We start from the raw sequence: 25,132 nt of genomic DNA, 5'->3' as shown, positions 1-25,132 counted from the left end.
GTTTCATCTCAGGTCATGATCTCACGGTTTGTGGGTTCAAGCCCTCCATCTGGCTCTGCGCTGGCAGTGCAGAGCCTGCTTGGGATTCTCTCTCTCCTCTCTCTGCCCTGCCCCCCACTCACTCTCGCTCTCTCTCAAAATAAATTAAATAAATATATACATACGTATTTTAAAAAATCCGCATATAAGTGGACCCACACAGTTCAAGTCCATGTTGTTCAAGAGTCAACTTTATAGTAACTTTAAATACTTGCCTTTTAATTGTGTTTAAGTTTATTTATTTATTTAAGTAATCTCTATACCCAACCTGGGGCTTGAACTCTTGGCCCCGAGATCAAGAGTCACATGCTCTACTGACTGAGCCAGCGAGGTGCCCCTAAATAGTTACCTTTTTAAAATATAGGTAACTTTTCTTCCCAGAAGCCTTCTTTAAATCCTTAGGCCAAGCTTCTATGCTACAGATATCCTGTGTGTATTTCTAGTATAACATTTGCACATTACAATGAAATGATTCATGTGTCTCTCTTCTTCCACCAGGCCAAACTCAAAGGCAGGCATAGAATCTTAGTCATTGTTTTGTATTCCTAGTGCCTAGCATAATGGCACATAAAAGGGCACAAAATAAATGTTTGCTTGGCTGAATTAACAGATTTCCTGGAGTCACTCCCAAGGAACATTTAAGTTTTGAATAGCCACTCTTACCAATCAAGAAAAAGAGGATTATAGCGATAGTCCCATAGCAGATAAATCCATTAAACCTTTTTGGTTTTGTGACACTGGCACCATTATCCCTCATGTTATTGTCAACATTTTCTTCTTCATCTGCAGCTAGTTTCATCTCCACATGACTGTTGTCACCATCTACTTGCCGAGCCAGACTAAACCGGGTATAGGACAATGGTTCTCCACCAAACTGAGATTTGAAGAAAAGAGAGAAAGAAAGCATCATGAAAGAGAAGAAAGGGAAGAGGAACATTTACCAAAAGTTTGGTTAGGTACTATACTTAGTAGTGGACTATTACTATGACTTGCTATATATTCTTAAGGAAAAAGAAGTTCCTCTTTCAAAGCAACATTCTTCCTGATACCTAGTTCTGTCAATGGTAGATGGGGGCTAGATCACACACTGGCCTTTTTCATCTCATTCAGCCTTTTCATTCAGGGTTTCTGTTACATATGTCTACTAACATAGGTATACATTTTGATCAGCTTTCTTTGTTCATCTTATCAATGTGGCTGTCCCCCTCCTACCATACTTGAACCCTGTATGTTCTTACAAAATTTCCCATAGTTAACTCCACACAAGACTGAAGATACCCTTTGTGGGAGGAGTTACATCACCAAGCCACCACTTCAACATAAAAAAATACTTTATGATAGCTTTGAATATTACTTCATGCTTATTGGGTGAGAGCCATTCTTCTATATTTCATATTCTCACAAACTGGTGACAAGGAATAATAAAACTTAAAATATCTTACCAAGGTAGAGAATGCTGATCTGGCTTGATCCATCATTCTGAGCTGCCACACAAAAGAACCTAGTATTAAAACAGAAATTTAATACAAAATAGATACCATTGTACCAGTTATAAGAGGTTTTCATTACCACGCTAAATTATTATATATCAAGTTTACTTTTAAATATATTATCACATTCCCAGAAAGGGTCTTTAATAAAGACATGTAGTTTATAGGAAAACTAAATTTAATATAATCCTTGATTAGATCCTGAGTTGAGGTGGGGTGGAGGTGAGAACAACTACAAAGGATATTATTGGGAAAAATAAGAAATCTGAATACAGACCACATAGTGGATAACAGTATTGTATCAGATTAGATCTGGAGAGTGTGATATATTCGATTTGATTATATTAGATTTGGAGAGTGTGATGATTTATTCTGTTTTTGGAAAAGAATGCCCTTGTTCTTAGGAGATTAATGCTGAAGAATTTAAGAATTTAGTATTGGGGCACCTGGCTGGCTCCACTGAAAGAGCATGTAACTCTTGATCTCAGGGTCATGAGTTCAAGCCATATGCTGGGTGTAGAGATTACTAAAAAAAAATTGGAAAACTTAAAAAAAAAAAAAAGGATGAAGTATCCTAACACTTATAACTTACTTTCAAATAGTTTAGTTTAAAAAAAAGCGTCTGAAAAGAAAAAGGGGTCTAAGAGGGGCACCTAGAGGCACGTAGGTGGCTCAGTCGGTTAAACATCCCACTCTGGATTTCATGAGTTTGAGCCCCACACTGGGTTCTGCACTCATGGTGCAAGCCTGCTTGGGATTCTCTCTCTCTGTCCCTCCCCTGCTCACTTCCTCTCTCAAAATAGACTAAAAATAAATTAATAAATTACTTTAAAAGCGTGTAAGAAATTGGGGCGCCTGGGTGGCTCAGTCGGTTAAACGTCCGACATCGGCTCAGGTCATGATCTCACAGTTTGCGAGTTCGAGCCCCACATTGGGCTCTGTGCTGACAATTCTGTGTCTCCTTCTCTCTCCGCCCCTCCCCTGCTCATGCTCTGTCTCTGTATCTTAAAAAATGAATAAACGTTAAAAAAATTTTTTAAAAAAGTGTATAAGAAGTAAAGCAAATGTGGTAACTGTTAATAATTGATGAATCAGAATAAAGGGTACATGAATATGGATATATACTGTACTATTATTTCAAGTTCTCCTACCATGGTTCTACCTACCATGGTAGATAAATTTAAGTAACTGAATTTAGTAGTCAAAGGGACAAATACAACAGACTAGCACCTGGGGGGAAAAAAAAACCCAAAGTAGAATTAAGTCAAGACTGGTCATGCTAAAAAGACCTGTAACAAACCATCTTCAATATAAAAGGAGAGAAAACCTGATCCTTCTGATTAAAGGAACAGTTCTTACAAATGATTTGATAGATCTTTGATGCAAAACGAATAGACAAAAGAAAAACACACCATGCTGTTTTACACACAAAGAAGCCAACCATCTGAGATGTTCAGTGTCTTGTTCAAGGCTGAAAACTGATAATCCAAAAACTGAAGTTCAATGGGTTACTGAGTTATAAAAATTCTGTTCTCATCTCCAGAAATTTAAGAAATTAATCTTAACCTTAGAATCACTATGTTGTGTACCTAAAACTATATATTGTATGTCAACTATCCATAAATAAAATAAATTTAAAAATAAATAAATGACAGCCATTTTATTATTTTTTAAGGATTTAAAATTTTTTTTATTTGAGAGAAAGAGAAAAGAAAGAGAGTGGGGGAGGGATAGAGGGAAGAGAGGGAGAGAGAGAATCCCAAACAGGGGAAGGTGCAGAGGGAAGACAGAGAGAATCCCAAGCAGGCTCCACACTCAGCACAGAGACACAGGGCTCAATCCCACGACCCTGGGATCAAGGCCTGAGCCGAAATCAAGAGTTGGATGCTCAACCGACTGAGCCACCCAGGCACTGCTAAAAGATTTTTTATTTTCAAATAATCTCTACACCCAACATGGGGCTTGAACTTACAACCCAGACAGAGATCAAGAGTCACATGCTCTACCAACTGAGCCAGCCAGGCAACTTAACACCCATTTTGAAGGTGAAAAACACCTCTATAACCAACAGAGTTCTATGTTAAGTCAAAGCACTGGTAGGTATTTAGTGAAATCCAGATTTTCTAATTAATTTGATTTGAGTGCCTCTAAATGTTTTAAAGCAATATTATGTTGAGATATATAAAATGGTCATTTATTTCATACTATTTTAAGGCTTTTCCTACACTACAAGTACACTTAACAGAGCATTTAACATGCACATGTCACAAAGCAAACTGAGATATACACAGACTATAAAATAAAAGACATTATATAAACTGGCATTAGAAAAGTCTCCTATCAAAACCTATTAACAACAACAAAAATTTAATCCCCAAGCTTTAACGACCAGAGCCAAGAAGCAAGATCATATTCTTAGAAGCAAAGTCTCTTGCCCTATCTGGTACAAAAAGTTTACCATTATCACTGCACCAGAACCCTACAAACCCAATCACTAGAACCAGAACTAGAAGACCCCACCCTGAACCAATTTTAATCACCCTTTTCTAGGAAAAACCAGTTTACAAGTTTAATGCTGATCTGAACCAGCCATTCCTCAAGGTTTCCAGTTTTAAATTAATTTTGAGATTAAAGTGACAACACTTTTAAATAAATGATCTAAATAAAGGATTTAAATAAATGATGAGATTGAGTTGATTGCAATTCTGCATAAACAGATATTAATAGAACATGTAATTATGATTTTGTATAATTAAAATCTAAGTACAGTTTTTACTGAGAACACCAGTATGTTACTTCTATTTCAATATCCAGACACAAAATGAAGACTATAACATAAAAGAAATCAAGTCAGAGGAAAAAATTGTGACTTAGGCAATTCCCATTTTAACTTCATAATTTAACCCCGCATCTATGAATAACACGATAATTCTAGGATATCTACAAAAGTTACTCCTTAAGTTTTATATACAAAAAAATTGAGTCATTCTTTCAAAATGACTTCATACATGATAAAGCTGTGTATTGAAAAGAACCCCTTACTGAATTTTCTTTGAACTGAAATCACTCTAATTTATGTACTCTAGAAGCATCAGAGAAACTTTTCCTACCAGTTATAATCATTGTCTATAAACAGTTCTGTTTATAGTTATATAGTTCTGTTAAAAGATGGCATCTAAAAGCCAAACATCTTTTATTATAGCTTATTTCACGATGTCACCACCATTGCTGATAATCCATAACAAGAGACAAATCAAACACCAACTGGATTTTTGTACATATTAGCACCTTGTGTATCTTTGGTGCTCTCAATGATAACTTGAAAACGTATTGAGTTTCTCACATTAATAATGAAAATTAAAGTAAGCAAAACAGAGCCGTGTATGTTTTGAACATGAAATGGAAGGAGTAGCTGAGTCTTTTTTTTTCTTTCTGAAATGTCTTTTTTTTTTTTTTTCAACGTTTATTTATTTTTGGGACAGAGAGAGACAGAGCATGAACGGGGGAGGGGCAGAGAGAGAGGGAGACACAGAATCGGAAACAGGCTCCAGGCTCTGAGCCATCAGCCCAGAGCCTGACGCGGGGCTCGAACTCACGGACCTCGAGATCGTGACCTGGCTGAAGTCGGACGCTTAACCGACTGCGCCACCCAGGCGCCCCTGAAATGTCTTTTAATTGAGCCATGGGATGGAAGACAGGAGGCAGGCGAAGGTACAAGCTAGACTACAGTCCTAAACTTCTTTATAATTCATATCATCTTATTCCTACTTTCTTCAAACGTGGCATTAATTTCTATTTAATTTTTTTAAATACAGTAAATACCTTGAGGTCTTAAGCTACTTTGGGGTGTCTCAAGACCAGGAGTCTGTACACAATACATACAGCTGAGGGTGGGGGGATCTTTGCACCAAAATACATGGTCATCTATGTATAACATACCCAAAACTGCTACTCCATTTTACCTGAAATAAGAATGAGTCACTTGTTTATTATTGACAAGCCTACTTCCATTTGGAAAATGCGTCACAGCCTCAAGTCCTTGCAGCACACATGAAACAAAGTTCCTCTACTTGCTTTTAAGGCTCTCTGTTCTAGAGAACTTCACTACCTACTAAATGCTGCCCTCTACTATCTCCAAAATGAGACAGAATTCAGTCCCTGCCTCTACTAACATCCTTCCTTTGTTCTACTCATCCTTCCTTTCTTCTTGACTCAGCTCAGGGAACATCTTTATGAAGCCTTCTCTGATTGATTTCGCTACCCTATACTTGATAGGGAATATACAAAGAATAATTAACAAAGAAAGATATTTTATTTCTTAACAGTATGGGGACATACTTAAATGTATGTAAAGTTCATTTCTCATATCATTTGGAAATTACATAAAAAAGAATACAATGAAAACCTTGCACTTGGAACTGGAATCATCTCCCATCTCTGCCACTACTCTGGTTTATTCTGGAATCACAGGACAAAGCATGGATAGTAGGGAGATTTTAAAAAGGAGAAAAACTTCAGGGGCGCCTGCGTGGCTCAGTCGGTTGAGCGTCCGACTTCAGCTCAGGTCATGATCTCACAGATCGTGAGTTCGAGCCCCGCGTGGGGCCCTGTGCTGACAGCGTGGAGCCTGGAGCCTGCTTCAGATTCTGTGTCTCCCTCTCTTTCTGCCCCTAACCCACTCGCATTCTGTCTCTGTCTCTCTCAAAAATAAACATTAAAAAAAATTTTTTTTTAAGTAGAAAAACTTCACGGGCACCTGGGTGGCTCAGTCGGTTAAGCATCCAACTCAGTTTTGGTTCAGGTCCTGATCTTACGGTTCATGAGTTCAAGTCCTGCATTGGGCTCTGTGATGACAGCATGGAATTCTCTCTCTCTCCCTCTCTCTCTGCCCCTCCCCTGCTCTCTCTCTCAAAATAAGTAAACAAACAAATTTAAAAAAAAAGGTAGAAAAACTTAAAAGGTTACCTGGTGGGGCTCCAAGATCTTAAGCAATTGGTTATGGATACCTGTTTTGCAAATTGTTTCCCTATGCATTTGCAGGAGAAATGAAAAGATGACATGAACCTACAAAACTTCTTCAGGGCCCCCAGGACACATATAATAATTGTGTCTACCCAGGATGGTCAAGCTCTTTCCTAGCTTTAAGGGTCTAAAATGAAACCCCATGGAGGAAAACAAGGAGAATCTTCATTTCTATTCAGCTTTCTGTAAAAAGATTGTCCAATTCAGTCTACCTGTACAGTGCTCATCTGAGACAGCAGACAAATGGCACATCCAGAGAAGGGTTCCAAAAGGCCTCAGAGGATCATTTTTAACTAGCTTTTGTTGTTGTCTGATTCAAGTTTCGCCGGGCACCTTGCTCCACTATAGTTAAGTACATTATCAGAGGCAAATAACTGCCACAACCTAGGGCAGGGTTAGCGGAGTTGTTGTCTCTACCCAACAATCTTCAGTACAGGCTAAGTTCACAACCATTACTTCACAAAAACATTCCATATTCTATCAAAGAAAAGTTAAAAGGTGCTATGCTGTAAGTCGATTTTTGGAAAATATTTCATATCGATGACAAAACGTTTTAAGTTCTAGATCTTGTGAAGTATACTAAATTTATGATAATCCAAAACAGAAAAAAGAAGAGCCAAGAACTACTTTAAATAGACTAAACTTGAATTTTGCAGTAGACGACAACTTCTGGAAATCACCTTAAACGTCTTTGTCAGTAAGGTCAAACTCCCTAGCTCAGAGGCAACTGAATCAGCATCTAGTATTCCAACTCCTATCTAAGCCTGGAATAAAGATATCAGGTATCCATGTACTTTTGTAAGAGGACAACTACTTCCTACTTCAATCCTCTCACCCCACCCCCCAAAAAAGGGAGAAAGCAGAAACAATTAAGTTCCCTGCTTTACCCAAGGTCGCTACAGAGGAAAAAACGTTAACCGAAAAAAGTCAAGTCACAAAATATTTTCTTACTCACCCTACCCACTACATTAGAAAGCTATCCACTAGAAAGTAACACAATGGGCGTCTAAGACATTTGTCAAAATAGCAAGCCCTTTAACCATACTGCTAATTTCCTGAAAGGGAAAGCCAATTCTAATCTAAACAGCTTTCACTTGGCCTCTAGACCATAGCTTTCACAAAGTAGAAGTCTTATTTCTGAATCTCCCATCTTATAACAAGGAGAGCAATCGGAATATTCTTCGAGTCAGCACCTGCGGCAAACAGCTTCTGCCAAGGGAAAACGGAGAACCCACACACAAAGCCAACGGCATCGCTGAAAGATCAGGTTGTGCCGGAGTTCAAACGCACGGCTTACAGAAGCTCACATCAAATTCCCAGGGCACACTCGTAAGCGAGTGGAGGACAGCTCTGTCACTTTGAGCAGTGAGACCACGATCAGGGTAGGCGCCGAGAGAGCGTAGGGCTACAAGCTCAAGGTCACCCGCGCACCCCGACAGCAGTTCTTTGGGGAAACTTCCCGGAGTAGCCACGTGCTCCCAGCAGAGCCAGTCTACGCTGCGGCAGCGTGGCTCGCACTCCCGCGCCCGCGGCCTATGGCTGTCCCACGAGGTCCTGTATCTTTTAAGGACGAGCTAGTGAGGACAAGGGATCGGGGTGGCCTGAGGAACTGCCGGAAGCAGAATGGCGGGGCGCAGAGCGACAGCCGGGTACCCCTCATCCCGCCTTCAGTGCCTTAACGGAGAAACCATTCGCCGCCCGGCGAGACGAGAAGGGCGCAGAAAGGCAGAGAAGGGCAGCCCTTCTCCGCGCCGCGGCTCCACCTCGCTGCACCTGCAGCCCGCTCCCCACGCCGCGGCGGCCCCTTCCAGTCCCGCACGCGGGCCCCGCTCCATCCCGCCCTCTCCTCCCGAAGGCTCCGCAAGCCTCCCCGCGCCCCCTGCGGTCCCCCAATGCAGCTGGACAGCACCAAGGGGGCCCGCACCGGAGACCGCTCGCACCCGCCCAGCAGGCTGAGGGGAGGCCAGGAGGGTCGGCGAAATTCTAGCATCGGCGCGTCACTCACACAGTCTCCCCCTCCGGCCGCTACCGCCCGAGCCGCTACAGGCCGAAGCTGAGGCTCTGTGGGGGATGTACGCCCCCAACCGGCTGTTTATAACCTGGCCCCGCCCTCTTCCGACCCCCCCAGGCTTTGCGTCACTTCCTGCCTCACGTACACCCCAGAGGTGCCCTGGAAATGGACTGCCTTGGGCGAGCCGTGAGCACGCACTGGGACAAGGGCGCTCGACTAGTGTGCGCGGAGGGGCGGGGAGGAGCGGGTTGGGGCGTGGTCGGAGGGAAAAGGCGCCAAGCCTGCAGGTGCCGGGAGGAGCCGTGGAACCCGCACTGGCTTCCTCCTCGCCGCCTTCCGCCGCGTCCCGGGCCGCAGCCTTGATACCCGGAGCCCTCCGTCTAACCTTGACCGACCTCCAGGCCTTGCAGTACAAAGGGTGATGGTATTGGCGTTTACTTTTACATCTTGGATACTTAACACTGAAATAATTCCTTAAAGTGTATGCCCTAGTTGGAATATTAGGTAGCCAATAAAGACATATTGTGAGTATATATTTTGCAGCCTCAGAAGTGCTTAGGAGAAGCAAAAAGGAAAAAGAATTAAAAGCAGAATGCAAGTTTGTATTTAGGATGTGTAAAAAATGCACGTGGACCAAGACGGGCACAGTGCTTTGCATGATGTTTAATGCATGAGGGAGTGAAAAGGAAAGCAGAAACAAGTGATTTATTAGGGGGGCATAATTGTAGATGAACTTTAATGTTCACTGCCATTATTGTTATTATAAGGTTGTGCAATGCATAACAAATAAAATAGGATTCTTGTCACTTTTTAAACTCTTTCAAACAATCACACCCGCTCCCCGCCTTTAGTCGGTCCAGGCAAGAAGATTGGACAAGTTTACAAACAGGTACAAAGCGAGAAAACGGGCAGGGCCATAAAAGGGTCATAGATAAAGCGCTTTCCAGGTCCGAGCCCTGAGGGACAATGAACAATCCTTTAAAATGCAAATCCGTTTCCTGGCTTGGGCTCCGGCTCTTCCCCCAATTCTGCGCTAAATTTCAGGAAGTACCACGAGGTTTGCGCACCGCCCCCTTCCCTTTGCCCCCCTTTCTTTAAAATCTCGCCCCAGGGAGGAATATTTTTAAATCTTATAAGCAGAAACATAGCTGCATTTTAGAGGGTCTACTCAGGAAAAAGTGAAATCGAGGAATGGGACGGATAGGGATTAGCTGTGGAGGGGCCGCCTTGAAATTCCGACAATGGGCCGGCTGAGTCCCTTCTCCCTTTCCTTGCCCTGTGGGATCTTAACAAACGGCTAGAATCAGGTGAAAATCTTACAGCCACATGGACAAACGGGCTAAGGAGACCAAGGTTAGGAGGAACCTACGAAAATCCAAATTAAAAATTTTACATTCACTGGTACAGCAACTGTGGAAAACAGTGTGGAGTTTCCTCAAAATTTAAAAATAGAACTACCCTGGGGCCAGTAATAGCACTGCTGGTGGTTACCAAAAAGACACACACACACACACACACACACACACACACACACACACACAAAATCAAAGGGATACATGCACCTCTATTTTATATAGCCAAACTATGCAAGGAGTCCAAGCATCCATCCATAGATGAATGGATAAAGAAGACGTGGTGTACGGATAAAATGGAATATTATTTGGCCATAAAAAATAATAAAATCTTGCTATTTGCAATGACATGGATAGAGCTAGAGATAATAATGCTAAGCAAAATAAGTCAAAGAAAGACAGACAAATACCATCTGACCTCACTCATACGTGGAATTTAAGAAATAAAATGAATGAGAAAAGAAAAAAAAAGACAAACCAAGAAACAGACTCTTAACTATAGAGAACAAACTAATGGTGACCAAAGGGGAGTCAGAAGGGGGATGGGAGAAGTAGGGAATGGTAATTAAAAAGTACACTTATCATAATGAAAAAAAAATTTTTTTAAAGGTAACCTGAAAAAATTTACAGTCACTAAAATGAAACAACCAAGAGGACACCACTTTAAACAGTATGTCAATTATATTTTTAATTTCATATCTTTTATTAGCAACAATGGACACTATGGAATTAAATTCCCTTTACTACCCCTTTCTCCCTAGAAGCTTTGCAGGCTCTCCCTCCTCTGCAATTTCAAGTACATGAATATAAATTTGTCTTGCTTTGTTGCAGAATCTATACCCACTGAGAGGCAAGTTTGCTTTGTTTGGTATTCCATACAAATGGTCCAACATCTTATTTTTTTAATCTGATTTTCATTGTTGTCATTGCGGTTGCCATTATTACACTACATTAGCTCCCACTTCTGGAGACCCAATAATTTGGATGCTTGCAATGACATCACTTTTCATCATCTTTATTTAAACTATCTGGCCTAACTGAAATGGCTATTATTCAAGGTCCAATCTTCTTCAGACTTAAGAGACCTTAGAACTGAAATTCTTGGACAATTCATATAATAAAAAATAAATGAGAAAAAAAAAAAAAAAGAACTGAAATTCTTGCAGTTTGGGGAAAGGAAAATTTTTTCCTCCATCCTGGACAATTGCGGCTTATATGCCATGCTGAGCTAAGGAATGGGAGACGGGCCTGGGGCTTTAAATGGGAAGAGGTATTTCACAGGACTATAAGAAGAGCAGGTGTTAGGTAATTAAATGTTTGCCCTGCCATACAGATGGGTCATTCAGACAAAATTCATCTCTCTTAGTAATGCTTACTGAAAATGGGATTAAAATACCTGCCTTGCAGATTTTCTGTGTGTTTAAATGAGATACGGCAGGCGCAAGCTCCTAAAAACACACAGTAAACTGGCACATAATAGACTTTGGTCAGCGTTGGTGGAGTCAGTCTGGGTGGGATGGAGCAGAGTCAGGCAGAAAAGTAACATGGAAGATGTCTGCAGACTAGTGTAGGATTTTAGGTCAATGAAGAGGAAGAAATGAGGCTTTCAGCCTAGGAGAATGATTTGCGCAAAGATTCTGAAGTGACAAGGAGCCTGTGGCATGCCAATGTTAAAAGACCCTAGTCTACAGAAATACCTGACAGCCACATCAGGGGAATTACCGGTGGAGAAAAGGGTACAGGAGTCATCAGCTATAAAATTCTCTCCCTCTCCCTTTTTTCTTCACCTGGAGATGAAAGCAGAAGTCTTGCTATTTGGTGAAGGAGAAATTGCAGGAAAAAAACAAGCCAGAAAAGCCACTGACATAGTGAAAAGGCATCCCAGCCTAGAAGTCAGCAACTGGTCTCAGAGCTGTTACCGATTGTGGTGTAGAAACATGGGTTTAATGGCTCCATGTATCAGTTTCCCCATTGGCCACATGGAGATAACACCCTTTTATTTCCTTCGCCAGTGAATTAAAAAGTAGGAAAGTTCCTTAAACCACACGGTTATACAGATATAATGTGCAGCTAGTTCAGAGCCCAAGCCACTTGAGTAAATGTGGCCAGAGTGGGGAAAAGCCTGGAAATGGGAAAGTTCTAAGCAACTATTACTTAAGAAAAGGAAAGTTGTCTTTAACGGCTTTCAATATCCTGATTACAGAAAAAAAAGACTCATTGGTAATGGCTGAGAAGAAAAGGTAATTAATTGCCATTATTATTAACATTTACTGTAGTAGTGTTGTGCATCAGGCAAAGACTCGTAAGCAGATATGACAAATCTATACCTCTGAAAAGACAGGGACACAGAAGACAAATGGGGAAACAGAATTTATACTTAAAAGACAGATAACAAGGATGCAAATGTTAAATACAAGCAAAAATAAAAGCAAGCTGGGGTCTATGACAGCGAAATGTCCAGATCTGAAAAGATACAGAAGGCTCTGATGTGCCCACTAGGACATACCTGTAGTTCTCTAAATCCTGCTCCAAATTATATGCCTATGTAGATTCTAGTTAATCTTTCTGTTTAACTGTTTTTAATAACCTATTTTTAACAGAAATGTACAATTGCATGTAGACACATTCTCCTCTCTAACTCAGGCACAGATGCAGCAAGAGGGAACTTTGGCTGCTTGTCCCATAAGATCAAAGTCAAAATGTATACCTCTTACCTTAGTTATAGACCAGGAACCTAGGAAGAAAAAAAAAAAAAAAAAAAGGTGAGTAGAGGAGGGGGAAAGGCATCATCAACCCAAAGGTACTAGAGGATGCAAATTGGAGGTGGGAGGTTCTTCGTTTTAGTACTTTGTTTCTTACATTTAAAAACATTAATCTTTTTGGGGGAGCCTGGGTGGCTCAGTCAGTTGAGTGTTGGACTTTGGCTCAGATCACGATCTCACAGCTTGTGAGCTCAAGCCCGCATCAGGCTCGCTGCTATCAGCGCAGAGCCTGCTTTGGATCCTGTGCCTGGCTCTGTCTCTGCCCTCCCCCACTCACTCTTTCCCAAAAATTAACTAATTAACTAATCTGTTTATGTTATGTATATTTTATCACAATTTTAAAAAACACATTAATATGCCAACTCACTAACAGAGGATCCAAAACCATTTGTTCCTTCTGGTGTCATATCTATGGTCCAAATGCTAAATGGGGTCTCTTAGGGTCAAAAAATTTTTTAGTTTTTTTAGATTCAATTTATTTATTTATTTACTTTATTTGAGAGAGAGAGAGAAAGTGGGGGAGAGGGGCAGAGGGAAAGAGACAGAGAATCTTAAGCAGGCTCCATGCTCCGTGCAGAGCCCAGTGTGGGGTCCATCCCACGACCCTGGGATCATGACTTGAGCCAAAATTAAGAGGCAGACACCCAACTGACTGAGCCACCCAGGCACCCCAGGATCAAATATTTTTGATGGCACTCGATGCTAAAACTTTTGGTAAAATTTTATTTCACAACTCCGTATACATGTGTGTGTATATGTTTGTGTGTGTATGTGTGTTTATGTATGTGTGTTCACAAGAGTTTCATGAAATAATACCTTTGCTATGTACAAAACACTATGGAGCTTTCCGTTTAATTTTTGAAATGTTGGTTTCAATCCATTAAATTGATATCTCAATGGGCTGTGACCTATGTTTGAAAACCACACTCGGAGGCCATCTCCTGTCTCAGAGCACAAGTCTTGTTAGTGAACAGGACAAATGACTTGCTCAAAGTTAAATTTCAACTCCCAAGGTTTTTCCCTGTTACTTTGCCCACTGTTTCAACTTTCTACCACCCCACACTTCTGCAAATATTGATTGAGGTTTATGAGTTAGAAAACACCCATAAACTATTTTCAAATGCTTTCAAATCCTGGCACGCACTTTGGCCAATCACAGCAGAGCTCTGCCTATCGCACAGTAGGTGTTCATAGCAACCACCACAGAAGCCACCCTAACCCACATTCAGCCCCGACCACATCTCCTATTTGACAAACTGTATCCATTTTCTTTACCTTGGAATCCTAAGCCTAGGGCAATCACTTTAGGACCAGAGTCATAAAATAAAAATGTGGAGCTCTGCACATTGGAACAGGATGCATTCCAGAGAATGGAGGTAGATTGTCAGCTCACATATTTGAGGCTGGTACTATTTTCCATTTTATTTTTCATTTTTTTTTCTTTAAAAATGTACTTGGGAACCTTCAGTTTCCTGTCCTAATTCTGCTGACTAAATCATTTTTTGTTTCCCCTGTACTAAAAGGAAGCTTACACAGGAGAACATAGAGTAAGAGCAATAGCCAGGTTACTATGGAAAAGTTTGCTCCTATTTTAGAGCAAGTGGCAAAAGTTACTCAGGGCAAGGAAAGAAGAATTAATAAGAATTAATTAAGAATTCAGAATGATTAATTTCTAAATTGATTATAAGGATATTTATGCCCATTTGCCAGTGTTCTCGGCTGGAGTTTTGAGCAAGATATGAGGTTCTATTTAGTTTCATCTGGGCAAAATAGAGCTTCGAGTTTGGCGGGAACTTTAACTCCTGTACCATCCCTGGCCTATAATAGACGTTTGATAAATGTATATTGAATTAATTGAACAAAATCCCTCTGCTTCATACCATCAAGTGATTACCCAGCTTCTCCTTAACCTTTCCAATGAGAGCAAATCTGTCACTTCCCAAAGCAGAGAGCTTTGGATAGTTCAGATGGTTAGAAAGCTTTTACTTGTATTAAACTGAATTGTCGCTCCCTCTACTTTCTCCATTTGCTATTGCTTGAAGAGTGCTCTCATGTCCACAGCTGTCTTCTCTTCTTCAGATTAAATATCCTAATCCCTTCCAAGGGCTAACACAGGACACAATTCCACATCTCCCCCACCCACTGGTCACTCCTGGAAGTGTGGTTTGACCAGTCTAGGTGGAACAGCGTCACGTTCCTCTGTCCTAGAGGCTACCGCCTTTACAAAGGCCATCTGTCTGCCACCCCATTCACTACCTTACCAATCACTGCACACTGTCAACTCATGCTGACCTTTCAACAGGGTTTAATGGGAACAGATTGGCCACTGGAGCAGAGAGACCTGAGTTGAAATTCTAGTTTTGCCATGTACTTGCTGATTGTACGAGTAGCCCACATTTCTCTCATTTCCATGGATAATGTGATATCCATACATTGTTGCAGTCTGATACACTGTACAAGACTGTCCGTCCCAGTATATCACCAGTCTAGTCAGCTCATGATGGAAAGGAGCGTAGCCTGCTTGCATCGGGGAGTGTCCTCGCCATCAGCACGGAATGATAACAGAACAATTGCTGCTAGGATTTACTGAGCATCTACTGGGCGCTGGGAACAACTCTCATCCTTTTACGGTATTAGGATTAGTTCATGTGATCCTCTTAATGATCCTTAGAAATAACAATTAACATTATCCCTGTTTTCTAGGTGTAAAAACTAGGATTCTACAGAAGTTAAAAAATTGCCCCAGGTCATAATGGCTAATAAATGGTGATAAGCAGAATTCAAACCTAGGCAAACTAGCTTCTGAACCCAGCTCTAAACAACTCCACTTTACTATCTCTTTACGAATCTAATCATGGCACAGCTGACTGTATACATACAGTCTTCTCCCCAAGGCAGAATCTTTACTAAAGAGGTTCAGAGACTGTCCAAGTAGGACAATTTGAGAAGATCCAATATTTGGGGGTCTGGGGAATCCATTTAGTTTTCATTTCAGCTTTAATAGCATTTCAAAATTTGGATTCGTATTCATGTTGAGGAGGAAATCTCAGATCACTCTAAACACAAGATTTTGTAGTATAATTGATGCTCCAGAAATGTTTAACAGAATTGCGGTGCGCTCATATTTGTCCTTGCAAGATCCTGATTTCCTTAAATTCTCCCAATGTATGCTACCTTTGATAAGGAGAGTTACTGAATGAAAAGAATCATATTAACTTTGTTTCCAAAATATCAGCACATCTGTTTAGTGTTTCTTATTTTCATCTTCCTCCTTTGGACATCTGTACTTTGCAATTCTTTCACTCCTGTTGGGAGTTTCTCTTCCTCCATGGTGGACATCTGGCATCTTAAACAAGAACACTTATGGTAAACTGTATGCCATGTGGCCAAACATTGCCTAAAGAGGCCTTTGAAAAAACACTGTGACGTGCTCGGTGGCTGCTGATGTGAACAGGGAAAATGAACATATGTGTCCAGAAGACACTTGCAAGCAGATGATTAAATCTAACTCCCAAGTCAGCACATCCAGTGTTCGGGAAAAATACCGTATCATCAGAAACTTTTTGGTTTCTTCAGCTTAATATAGACAAGTAGACAAGTGTTCCCTTGGTTTGTAAAATGATTGTGATGAAATTTTTATTTCTCATACATGGAAATGTGGTCAAGGAGGCAACTTTTTGGTGGCTACATCTGTGAGGGCTGGCCCGGTTTGCCCTGGTTCATCTCACACAGTCTCTTAAACGGTAGGGAAGCTGTGTCCCAGAGCCAGGGTTCTAGAGCAACTAACATTCACTGAGCCCAGACCCCATCCAGGCGCTGGGTGGGGTGCTTCTACTGTGTCACACACTGTATCTTAGCCTCCCAACGATCCTGTGAAATAGGCACCATACCCATTTTATAGGTGAACGAATGGAAGCACAAAGAATACAAAACAATTGACTTCAAGTGCCATGCTTTTTCAGTGGTATAGCCTAGCTTCAGATCTTTGAGATCTTCTATCTGAAAACCACCTTTCACTACATCTTAAGTTGGAATTTTGAAATACTGTCCAACAGGCAGATGGTCGAAGCTCTGTGCCCAGAGTACAGTAACTTACTCCAGCCTGGACCTTACAACCATACTCATCTTAGGAAGGTTTGAGTCCAATTTGTAATGGAATTTGATGTCACCGGCACAAAATAAAAGACCCTAAGATATAAAGACAAGCTCACTAGGTGCAGTGTGCCTGGAATAACAATCTCTCAGAACATTTCCCAGAAGTAACCTATGCTACAGTGAGATTTTGAATTTGCTTAACTGATGACATGAAGGTCCACAGCCCACAACCAGGTAAGCAGAAAGCAGCCAAGCTAAAATGTAGTCATGATAAACCACTTTTTTTTTTTTTTAACCTTTATTTTGAGAGACAGAGAGAGACAGAGCCTGAGCAGGGAGGGGCAGAGAGAGAAGGACACTCAGAATCGGAAGCAGGCTCCAGGCTCTGAGCTGTCAGCACAGAGCCCGATGAGGGGCTCAAACTCACGAACGGCGAGATTATGACCTGAGCCGAAGTCAGACACCCAACCAACAGAGCCACCCAGACGCCCCTTGATAAACCACTTCTAAACCTCATAACATTACGCTTCTGAGACTGGATTCAAACAAAGAAGCATCTGAAGGGACCCACTGGCTTGTGTAATGAAGTCCAACACAGGACTCAAATGTAGGCAGCGGCAGCTCCAAAGGGAAAGAGAATCCAGGGAACAGGAGGCATTCCTGCTGAGCCCAGTGCTGTCCGCATTAACGGAGGGAGATCCCAGGTCCACCCTTAACTTTACTAAGGAAAAGGCAGGTTCCCTGCAGGTGTTGAGGCTGAATCAAACTGAAGTGGATTTTGAGATCCACATGGAGCCTGGACGCTAGCCTGGGGCTTCTTAAGCTATACTGTGCATGCGAGTCTCCTGGGGGTCTGTTAAAATGCAGATTCTGACTCAGAAGTTCCCAGTGGGGGCCTGTGACTTGACTCCGCATTTCTAACAAGCTCCCTGGTGATGCCCAGGTTGCTTCAGAGCACACTTGAGTAGATTGTAGAGGAAAGAGGTTTTCATTAGCCTGCTTCTCCAGCACGCCCCACAGGGAGGGCACACTGTGTGGCCAGCTGACTTGAAAGTGGTTTCTGCTTGGCAGCTGTTTTCTCTAACTGTAGCAGCTTATATTCTACCAAGCTTTTCCGTGGACAAGGGCAATTCCTGGGACGATCACAGCTTAAATAAAACAGCCCTTAAGACCATTCAGCTCCTTTGCTGGAACTCCACAATTGCCAAACAACCCACTCATCCTAATTCTTGAGGCTTTTCCCTCCTGAGAGGATGTTAGACTCCAGTATGAAGATTCAGCCTTGCCAGCAGCCCTCTTGCTCCGCACAGAGTAATGAAGACGGCTGATGAATCAGTGTTTTGTGCTGTTGGGTAGCAGATTTCTTAATGACCATAGGGGAACTGATAAAAATTGAGTTTCTGAAACTGAATTAGAGGAATGACCTATTGTGAACTTCACGGAGTTACTCCAGGAAAGAGCAGCTGGATAGCTAGTCCCTGCAGACTCTGCCCGGGAACACCACCCTCTCCTGCAGACCCAGCCAGGGCTGGAACAAGAGTAGGATTTTTCGAAAATGATCAAACATCACCACGAATACCCCACCCCCATCTTTCAAACAAACAAACAAAAACTCTTAGCTTTACTATATCACTCCTCCCTGCCCGCCCTGCCAGCCCAATCACACACTCACAAGAGATGAAACAAACCACAGCGTGCACATTTGGGAATCTAATTTTGGAGTCCAGTTAAAGGTTGGCTGTAGTGGGGGCACCAGCCTTGACCTGCTTCCTTTTATTCACCCGATTTAGCAAGAGGGAGGTGGCCTCTGTGTCAGGACTCTCACACTTGGAGCCGTGGAGGACTGGTACGGGCATAGTGCAGGTGGCATTGTTGGGCCTTGCCTGGGAATGGGCTCTCAAGACTATCCTTTCTGCCCCAGGGTAGCCTAGACCTGAGGTGTCCCTGACCCACCAAGGCCCTTCCCTAGAGACCGAGCCTTGGGTGAGTCTCTGATTCTGCCCCTGAGGACCTCAGACACTGAGCCACAGCCGCTGCTTCAGCCTGTCTGGATATCTCTGCGCAATTAGCTCTGGAAGGCCCGCCCTTGCCCTGACCCATTTCTCTCTGGCTGCTTAGCACTGGGCTGGGTCATGAATAGCCCTAAACCAGCATCCTGTCTGAGTGGCAGCGGGCACCAATCTGGGCTTGTGTGCAAGATCCCTCTGCAAGAGAGACTATATAACATCATCCTGTTTGTAAGCCTGAGCTGCTTTGGGGCCATCTGTCCGGTCCCTACTGCTTGTCTGAGGCATACCTCTGATTTTCCCTGTGTACACAGAATAGAGAGAATCAGTCTGTGAATGAGTGAGCCTTTATGGGTTCACATTCCCATTCATCTTATTTATGGTGTATTTAATGTTTATGGAGGATCTACTGTGTGTCAGGCACTGTGCCAATAAACAGCTGCCTCAGAATGCTTCCCTTGAGGGGCACCTGGGTAGCTCTGACTTCAACTCAGGTCATGATCTCACGGTTCATGGGTTCGAGCCCCACATTAGGCTCTCTGCTGTCAGCACAGAGTCTGTTTCAGATTCTCTGTCCCCCCCCACCCCCCGCAAAAATAAATAAACATTTAAAAGAAAGAAAGAAAAAAAGAAGCCTTCCCTTGAGTTCTCTTTGATCACTCATCTGTTTTCCAGCAGCCTATTATTCTACTTCTGCAGCATCAAAAGCCTTTGAAACATTAAGAGGAGCATCCTTGTTTCATATTTGCGTATCACTTAACACAGAAAAATGGTCAGCACAGTGGATCTATAGAAGTGCTTCATCATTATCTAATTTCTAAGAAGATTTATAAAACAAGGGGGGCAACAGATATGCAAATGTCATGAATTATCTGAGAGAAGGTACGTGATGAGTTGAAGGTTAGCTACCCACATGCTCACATCTGGACCTCTACAATGAGATTCCTTCTGCTCCCTGTACAAATACCAATTTGTGTCCTTTTTCTCTCTAAGTGCCAGATCTTTATTCCCAGGTGCCTGTGGACACCTCCACCTGGATAACCCACTCAAATCCAACCTGTCCCAGAGAGAACCCAACATCCTCCTCCCCAAAGCTGGGGCCTCTGCCTCCTGTCTTCCCTGCTCCAGAACACTGTGTTTTACAGATTTAGGGCAGTTCTGGGGACTCTCCCCAGAGCCACCTGGTGGGTGCTCGATAAGTGTTTATTGAAGGGCACTCCTTTGGCATCGGTTTGTTCCCGGGCTCAGACAAAACCAGCCTGTTCATTGGGTGACTTCTCCAAACAAGTTGCCCTGAATTAGAGATAATCACAAAATGGGTGCTGCTGGTGAAAATCATAGAAGAGATTCCAGCACCTCCATCTTTGTTTTTGTTTGTTGTCAGAGCTCACTCTTGGGAGAGTTTCAAGTTTCCACAAGGAAGGAAAAGAGATATTGACACGTCCTGCTTTGAAACCTCAGCATGTCACCCCACATCACTGTCCTGGAAGAAGAGCAAGGACTTCACCTTGGCCCGGCTCCATGATATTTGGCCTGTGTCGAGTGATGGTTTCTAAGTGGTGAGGAGGAGGCTGAGACACTCCAAACAAAACTGTGTTTCTGGAAGTTGTTTGATATGTACATAAGTGTGTCGAAAATGGTCAAGAGGGAGATGCACCACACTAACAGGTAATAATGGGGGAAGCTGAGTGTGGGGGCTAGGCAGGAACTCTGTACTGTCTTCATAGTGTTGTTATAAATCCAAAACTGTTCTAAAACACAAAGTCGTTTGAAAAGAAAAAAAGTTTAGGGGGGAAAAAATGAAAAAGCAGATTGTGAAAAATTCAGGAATTGCATAATAAATGCAAAAGCTGAAACTCAAGGCAACATGTGCTTGCCAGGGACCTGTTAGACAAGGACTTCTGAGGGTTCAGAGGAGGGAAGACTGGCCAGGAGGATGTAGGGGGCCTCCTGGAGGTAACAAGGCCTGGGGAATCCGGAAGGTTCCATCTGGGCAGGCCATGAGCACTTTGATACCCCACAGCTAAAGCACAGAAGGTATTCAAGAGCCCACAGACAAAAAGAAGGCACCTTTGGAACCAAAAAACTCAGATTGAAATCTCATCTTAAGATAAGTGTCTTAGAGATACGTACTTATCTCCAGGTATCTTAAGTTCTCCAAACCCCAATCATATCTCTTCTCTCTAAAATGCTATAAAATAGTGCTCATCTCACAGGTTTGAGTGAGATAATGCAGTAAAGTGTTTAGAATGGTGTGGACACCTTAGAGGGGCATCAACTGTATTAGCTGTTGCTGATGCTATTGTCAAAACTTCAGGTCAGAATGACTCCTAAACTCACTGAAGCCCAGATTCTTCTCCCCAAACTTCTCACTCTCAGCTTCCATTCAGATCAGACCCCAATTGTTCTCCCCTCCTGACTTTCTAGACCGACTTCCTTCATCTTTCTCTATTTCAGGCCCAGGGGGCCCTTCATCCACTTCTGCCATGGGCTCCTTCCCTCTTCCCCAGATAATTTCTTATTCATATTCTTTTTCTTTTTAATTTTAGAGAGAAAGAGAAAGAGAGAGAATGCAAGCAGGGGAGAGAGGCAGAGGGAGAAAGAGAGAGAATCTTAAGCAGGCTCCACGCTCAATGTAGAGCCGGACACGGGGCTCGATCCCACAACCTGGGATCATGACCCAAGCCAAAATCAAGAGTTGGACACTTAACCGACTGAGCCACCCAGGCACCCCAATAAATTATTATTCTTTTTGTCTTTCCTGTTCACTGATCATCCTGACCCCCTTTCCCCAAATGTGTCCTAGTACCTGTCAGTCCTACTGAGTCTCATTAAAGCCAGGACTCCTGATGCTATAGTTATTTGCTCCTATCACAGTTGTATCTTAAGATTCATCTCCAGTTAGAATTCAAAGATAATAAGAAAGGGACCATCTTATCCTAAGATAGTCAACCCAAATTATACTTTTCCTACTATCAACAACAAAATAAAAAAGGCTAACGAAAGTATTGGTTTTAGAAATATAATATCTGTAGTTCCCTATAGCACGGTACCATCTGGATTATTGGAAAGGGGTGCAAAATATACGTGGCCTAGAGGAAATCTCACATGAGAGGTTGGGATTATCAGTTTAGCAAAGAAAGAACCTTTCCTCTCTGCGACTATAGTCCTTTACTGTTAGCAGAATGAGATGTCCTTGGACATCTGGTGCTTATAAGTTTACCCATTGGCAAAGAGATTGATAAAATTCATCAAAGGGGCTGTATCTCCCTCCCAGGCACACCCTTACTTTCCTGTGGTTTCCCACGGCTTTAGATCCATCAGAGCAGTAAAGAGCAAGATTAATAGAGGGCCGTAAATTTAGATTTGGAGTCATTTTAGTTGAAAAGTCCTCTGTCATAGTGTGTAAGAATTCTCATTCATTGCTGGTGGAAATACAAAATGGTAGAGCCACTCTGGAAGACAGACTGGCCATTTCTTATAAAGTTACATATAGTTTTACCATTCAATATGGCAATCACAGGCATTTACTGAACAGATTTGAAAACTTATGTACACAAAAATCCACACACGAACGTTTACAGCAGTTTTATTCATAATCTGCAAAAATTGGAGGCAACCAAGATAGTCCTCAAAAGGTGAAGGTATGAAAAAAAAAAAAACTCCAGTACACCCACACAATGGAATACTATTCCGAAATAAAAAGGAAGGAGCTATTAATTCATGCAACAACATACAAAACATTGCTAAATGAAACACATATTGCTAAGTGAAAAGAGCCAATCTTAAAAGGCTATTCCATTTATATAACATTCTGAAAAAGGTAAAATTATAGAAATATAAAACATATCAGTGGTTGCCAGGAGTGTGGGGAGTGGAGAGGGCTGAATAGATGAACTGCATTTTAGGGCAGTAAAACTGTTCTGTATGTTACATGAGACTGCATTTTTCAAACACACAGAACTTTATAGCACAAGGAATCAACCTTAATGTAAAAAAAATTAGGTCAGGGAAATCCCAGAGTAGAATGTAGACTATGATAAAAGAATCTGTTATTAAAATATATGATAATAATTTAACTGAAGAGAGTGGATGTTGACCTAAATGACTTTGGAAATGAGTGGAGATTGTAAGACCAAAGGCAAAAGGAACTGTACCTGAGCACTATAATTTAATTGATAAAGTTATTTCCTATGCAGATATGGGTTAACAATCCTGAAACCACTATACGCATATACTGGGATTAAACAAATAAGTAAGTGGGTGGCAGATAATGGGAGCCAAATTTACTACTCTTGCAGTATGAAGTTACAGATGAGCAAGGGGAAAGGCTAGAATGAATTATGTGATACTAGATTGGAGTTGGAGATATCAGTATGAACCTGTGTTTAGCTTAATATAGTCACAGATGGATATAATATAGTAACAATTATGGATGTATGTGTATGCACAGATTAGTATACACATATAAAAACAATAAAGTTAATCAAACCAAAATTTGTCCTTTGAAAAGATAATCAAGATTGACAAAATTTTAGCTAAACTGACCAAATTAAAAGAGAGAAAAAACTCACTCAAAATATGAAAATCAAGAGTGAGAGAACATCACTACCAACATTACAGAAATAAGAGAGATTATAAAATAATACTAGGAATAGCTGTATGCCAACAAATTAGACAATTTAGATGAAATGGGCAAATTCCTAGAAAGACACAAACTGTGGATACTGACTGAAGACGAAATAGAAATTTATATAAACTTATAACAAGAAATTGAAATAGAAATTTTATAACTCCATACAAATAAAAGCTCAGGCCCATATAGCTTCACAGGTGAATTCTAACATATATTTAAGGAAGAAAGAGTAACAATTCTTCACAAACTCTTCCAAAAAATAAAGGCAGGGGGAACACTTTCGAACTCACTCTATGAGGTTAGTATTACCCTCAAACCAAAACCAAACACTTTATAGGAAAAAAACAGAGCAATATCTCCCATGAATGTAGATGTAAAATTTTTCAACAAAATACTTGAAAACTGAAATGAGCAACATATAAAAAGGATTATACACCATGACCAAGCACGATTTATCCCAGGAGTACAAGGTTGGTTTAACATCTGAAAATCAATTAATATAATATACTATAACAATAGAATAGAAGACCAAAACCACATGATCATCTCAATAGATCCAGAAAAAGATTTGACAAGATTCAACACCCTTTCATTGTAAAAACACTCAACAGGAGCGCCTGGATGGCTCAGTGGGTTAAGCGTCTGACATCAGCTCAGGTTATAATCTCACGGTTTGTGAGTTCAAGCCCCGTGTCGGGCTCTGTGCTGGCAGCTCAGAACCTGGAATCTGCTTCAGATTCTCTGTCTCCCTCTCTTTCTGCCCCTCCCCTGCTCGCACTCTGTCTCTGTCTCAAAATAAATAAACATTGGCCAAAAAAAAACCACTCAAGAAATGAAAGGAAACTACCCCAACCTGATAAAGAACACTTATTAAAAAACCACAGCTAACATCATACTTAGTGCTGAAACACTGAATGTCTTCCCCTAAGATCAGGAACAAGACAAAGATGCCTACTGTCACTACTTGTATTCAACATGTGCTGGAGGTTCTAGCTAATCCAACTTGGCAAGAAAAAATAAGTAAATAAAAAGTATCCAGATTGAAAAGGAAGAAGTGAAAATCTCCCACTTGTAATTAATAAGATTCTGTAGATAGAAAATCCTAATGAATCCACTAAAAAGCTATTAGCATATACATATATATTTCTTAGTTCTGTCCACTGAGAGAGCCTAGAAGCAACAACACCCAGGTACAGTGAGGACACCCAGTGCCCAGATCTTGGTTTCCAATACCATTCCTCAATAAAAAGAAACTAAGCTCCTTGGAGAAATGGCTGGGGCATGGAACATACAACATAAATACGGAACATCTGCTAGTGCCAGAAAGCAAGGAAGTACTCAAAGAAAAACATACAAGGATATGTCCATGGCAACCGAAGGAGCTCCCAATAGCCAAAACTGGAACAATGTCCAGCAACAAAATAAATAGCATGATAATACTGGCTTATAACTCCAAGTATAAAATAAATACCCACATCCTACTGATACCAATAAATGATTGACTAAATAAATAAGTAGAAAAAAGACAGAAGAATTCCAAACAATATATGTAGATATTATTTCATTAAGGACATAGAGAATAACTTCCTACCCCTAAAGGATAGGGTGTGCATAGTGACTTTCTTCCAAAGGATACCATATGAAAGGGGGAGAAAAAAGAAAACTTTACATATAATACCTCAACAGGTGATCAAGGTCAACATCTACAGTGAAAAGTCA

The 25,132-nt window shown here is 41.4% G+C and overlaps 1 protein-coding gene and 1 long non-coding RNA gene across 3 annotated transcripts in view; one reads left to right on the top strand and one right to left on the bottom strand.

Moving 5' to 3' along the window:
• Positions 1–25,132, bottom strand: part of TFRC (transferrin receptor) — a 77,865-nt gene that overhangs the window by 21,476 nt on the left and 31,257 nt on the right. Inside the window, exons 3-5 of one of the 2 annotated variants that reach the window (XM_047098827.1) lie at positions 12,629–12,648; positions 1,482–1,540; positions 703–913 (exon numbers count right to left, since the gene is read on the bottom strand). In XM_047098827.1, coding sequence (XP_046954783.1) covers positions 703–913; positions 1,482–1,517 — 247 coding nt within the window. In that variant the 5' untranslated portion in view covers positions 1,518–1,540; positions 12,629–12,648. Of the gene's footprint in view, positions 1–702; positions 914–1,481; positions 1,541–8,556; positions 8,582–12,628; positions 12,649–25,132 lie in introns of those variants that run through there. The other variant, XM_047098828.1, reaches the window with a different exon arrangement.
• On the top strand, positions 19,477–20,877 carry LOC124526090 (uncharacterized). The gene is made up of 3 exons (XR_006965612.1): positions 19,477–19,659; positions 20,162–20,445; positions 20,801–20,877. It is a non-coding gene; the product is annotated as an uncharacterized LOC124526090 (long non-coding RNA).

The sequence above is a fragment of the Lynx rufus genome, unplaced genomic scaffold (assembly GCF_022079265.1).
Source record: "Lynx rufus isolate CCGP_SWC_20201006 ecotype Redwood Valley unplaced genomic scaffold, mLynRuf1.p SCAF_5, whole genome shotgun sequence".
Lineage (NCBI taxonomy): Eukaryota > Metazoa > Chordata > Mammalia > Carnivora > Felidae > Lynx > Lynx rufus.
Note: the sequence above shows the minus strand (reverse complement) of the source record. Positions and strands in the feature narration are given on the sequence as shown.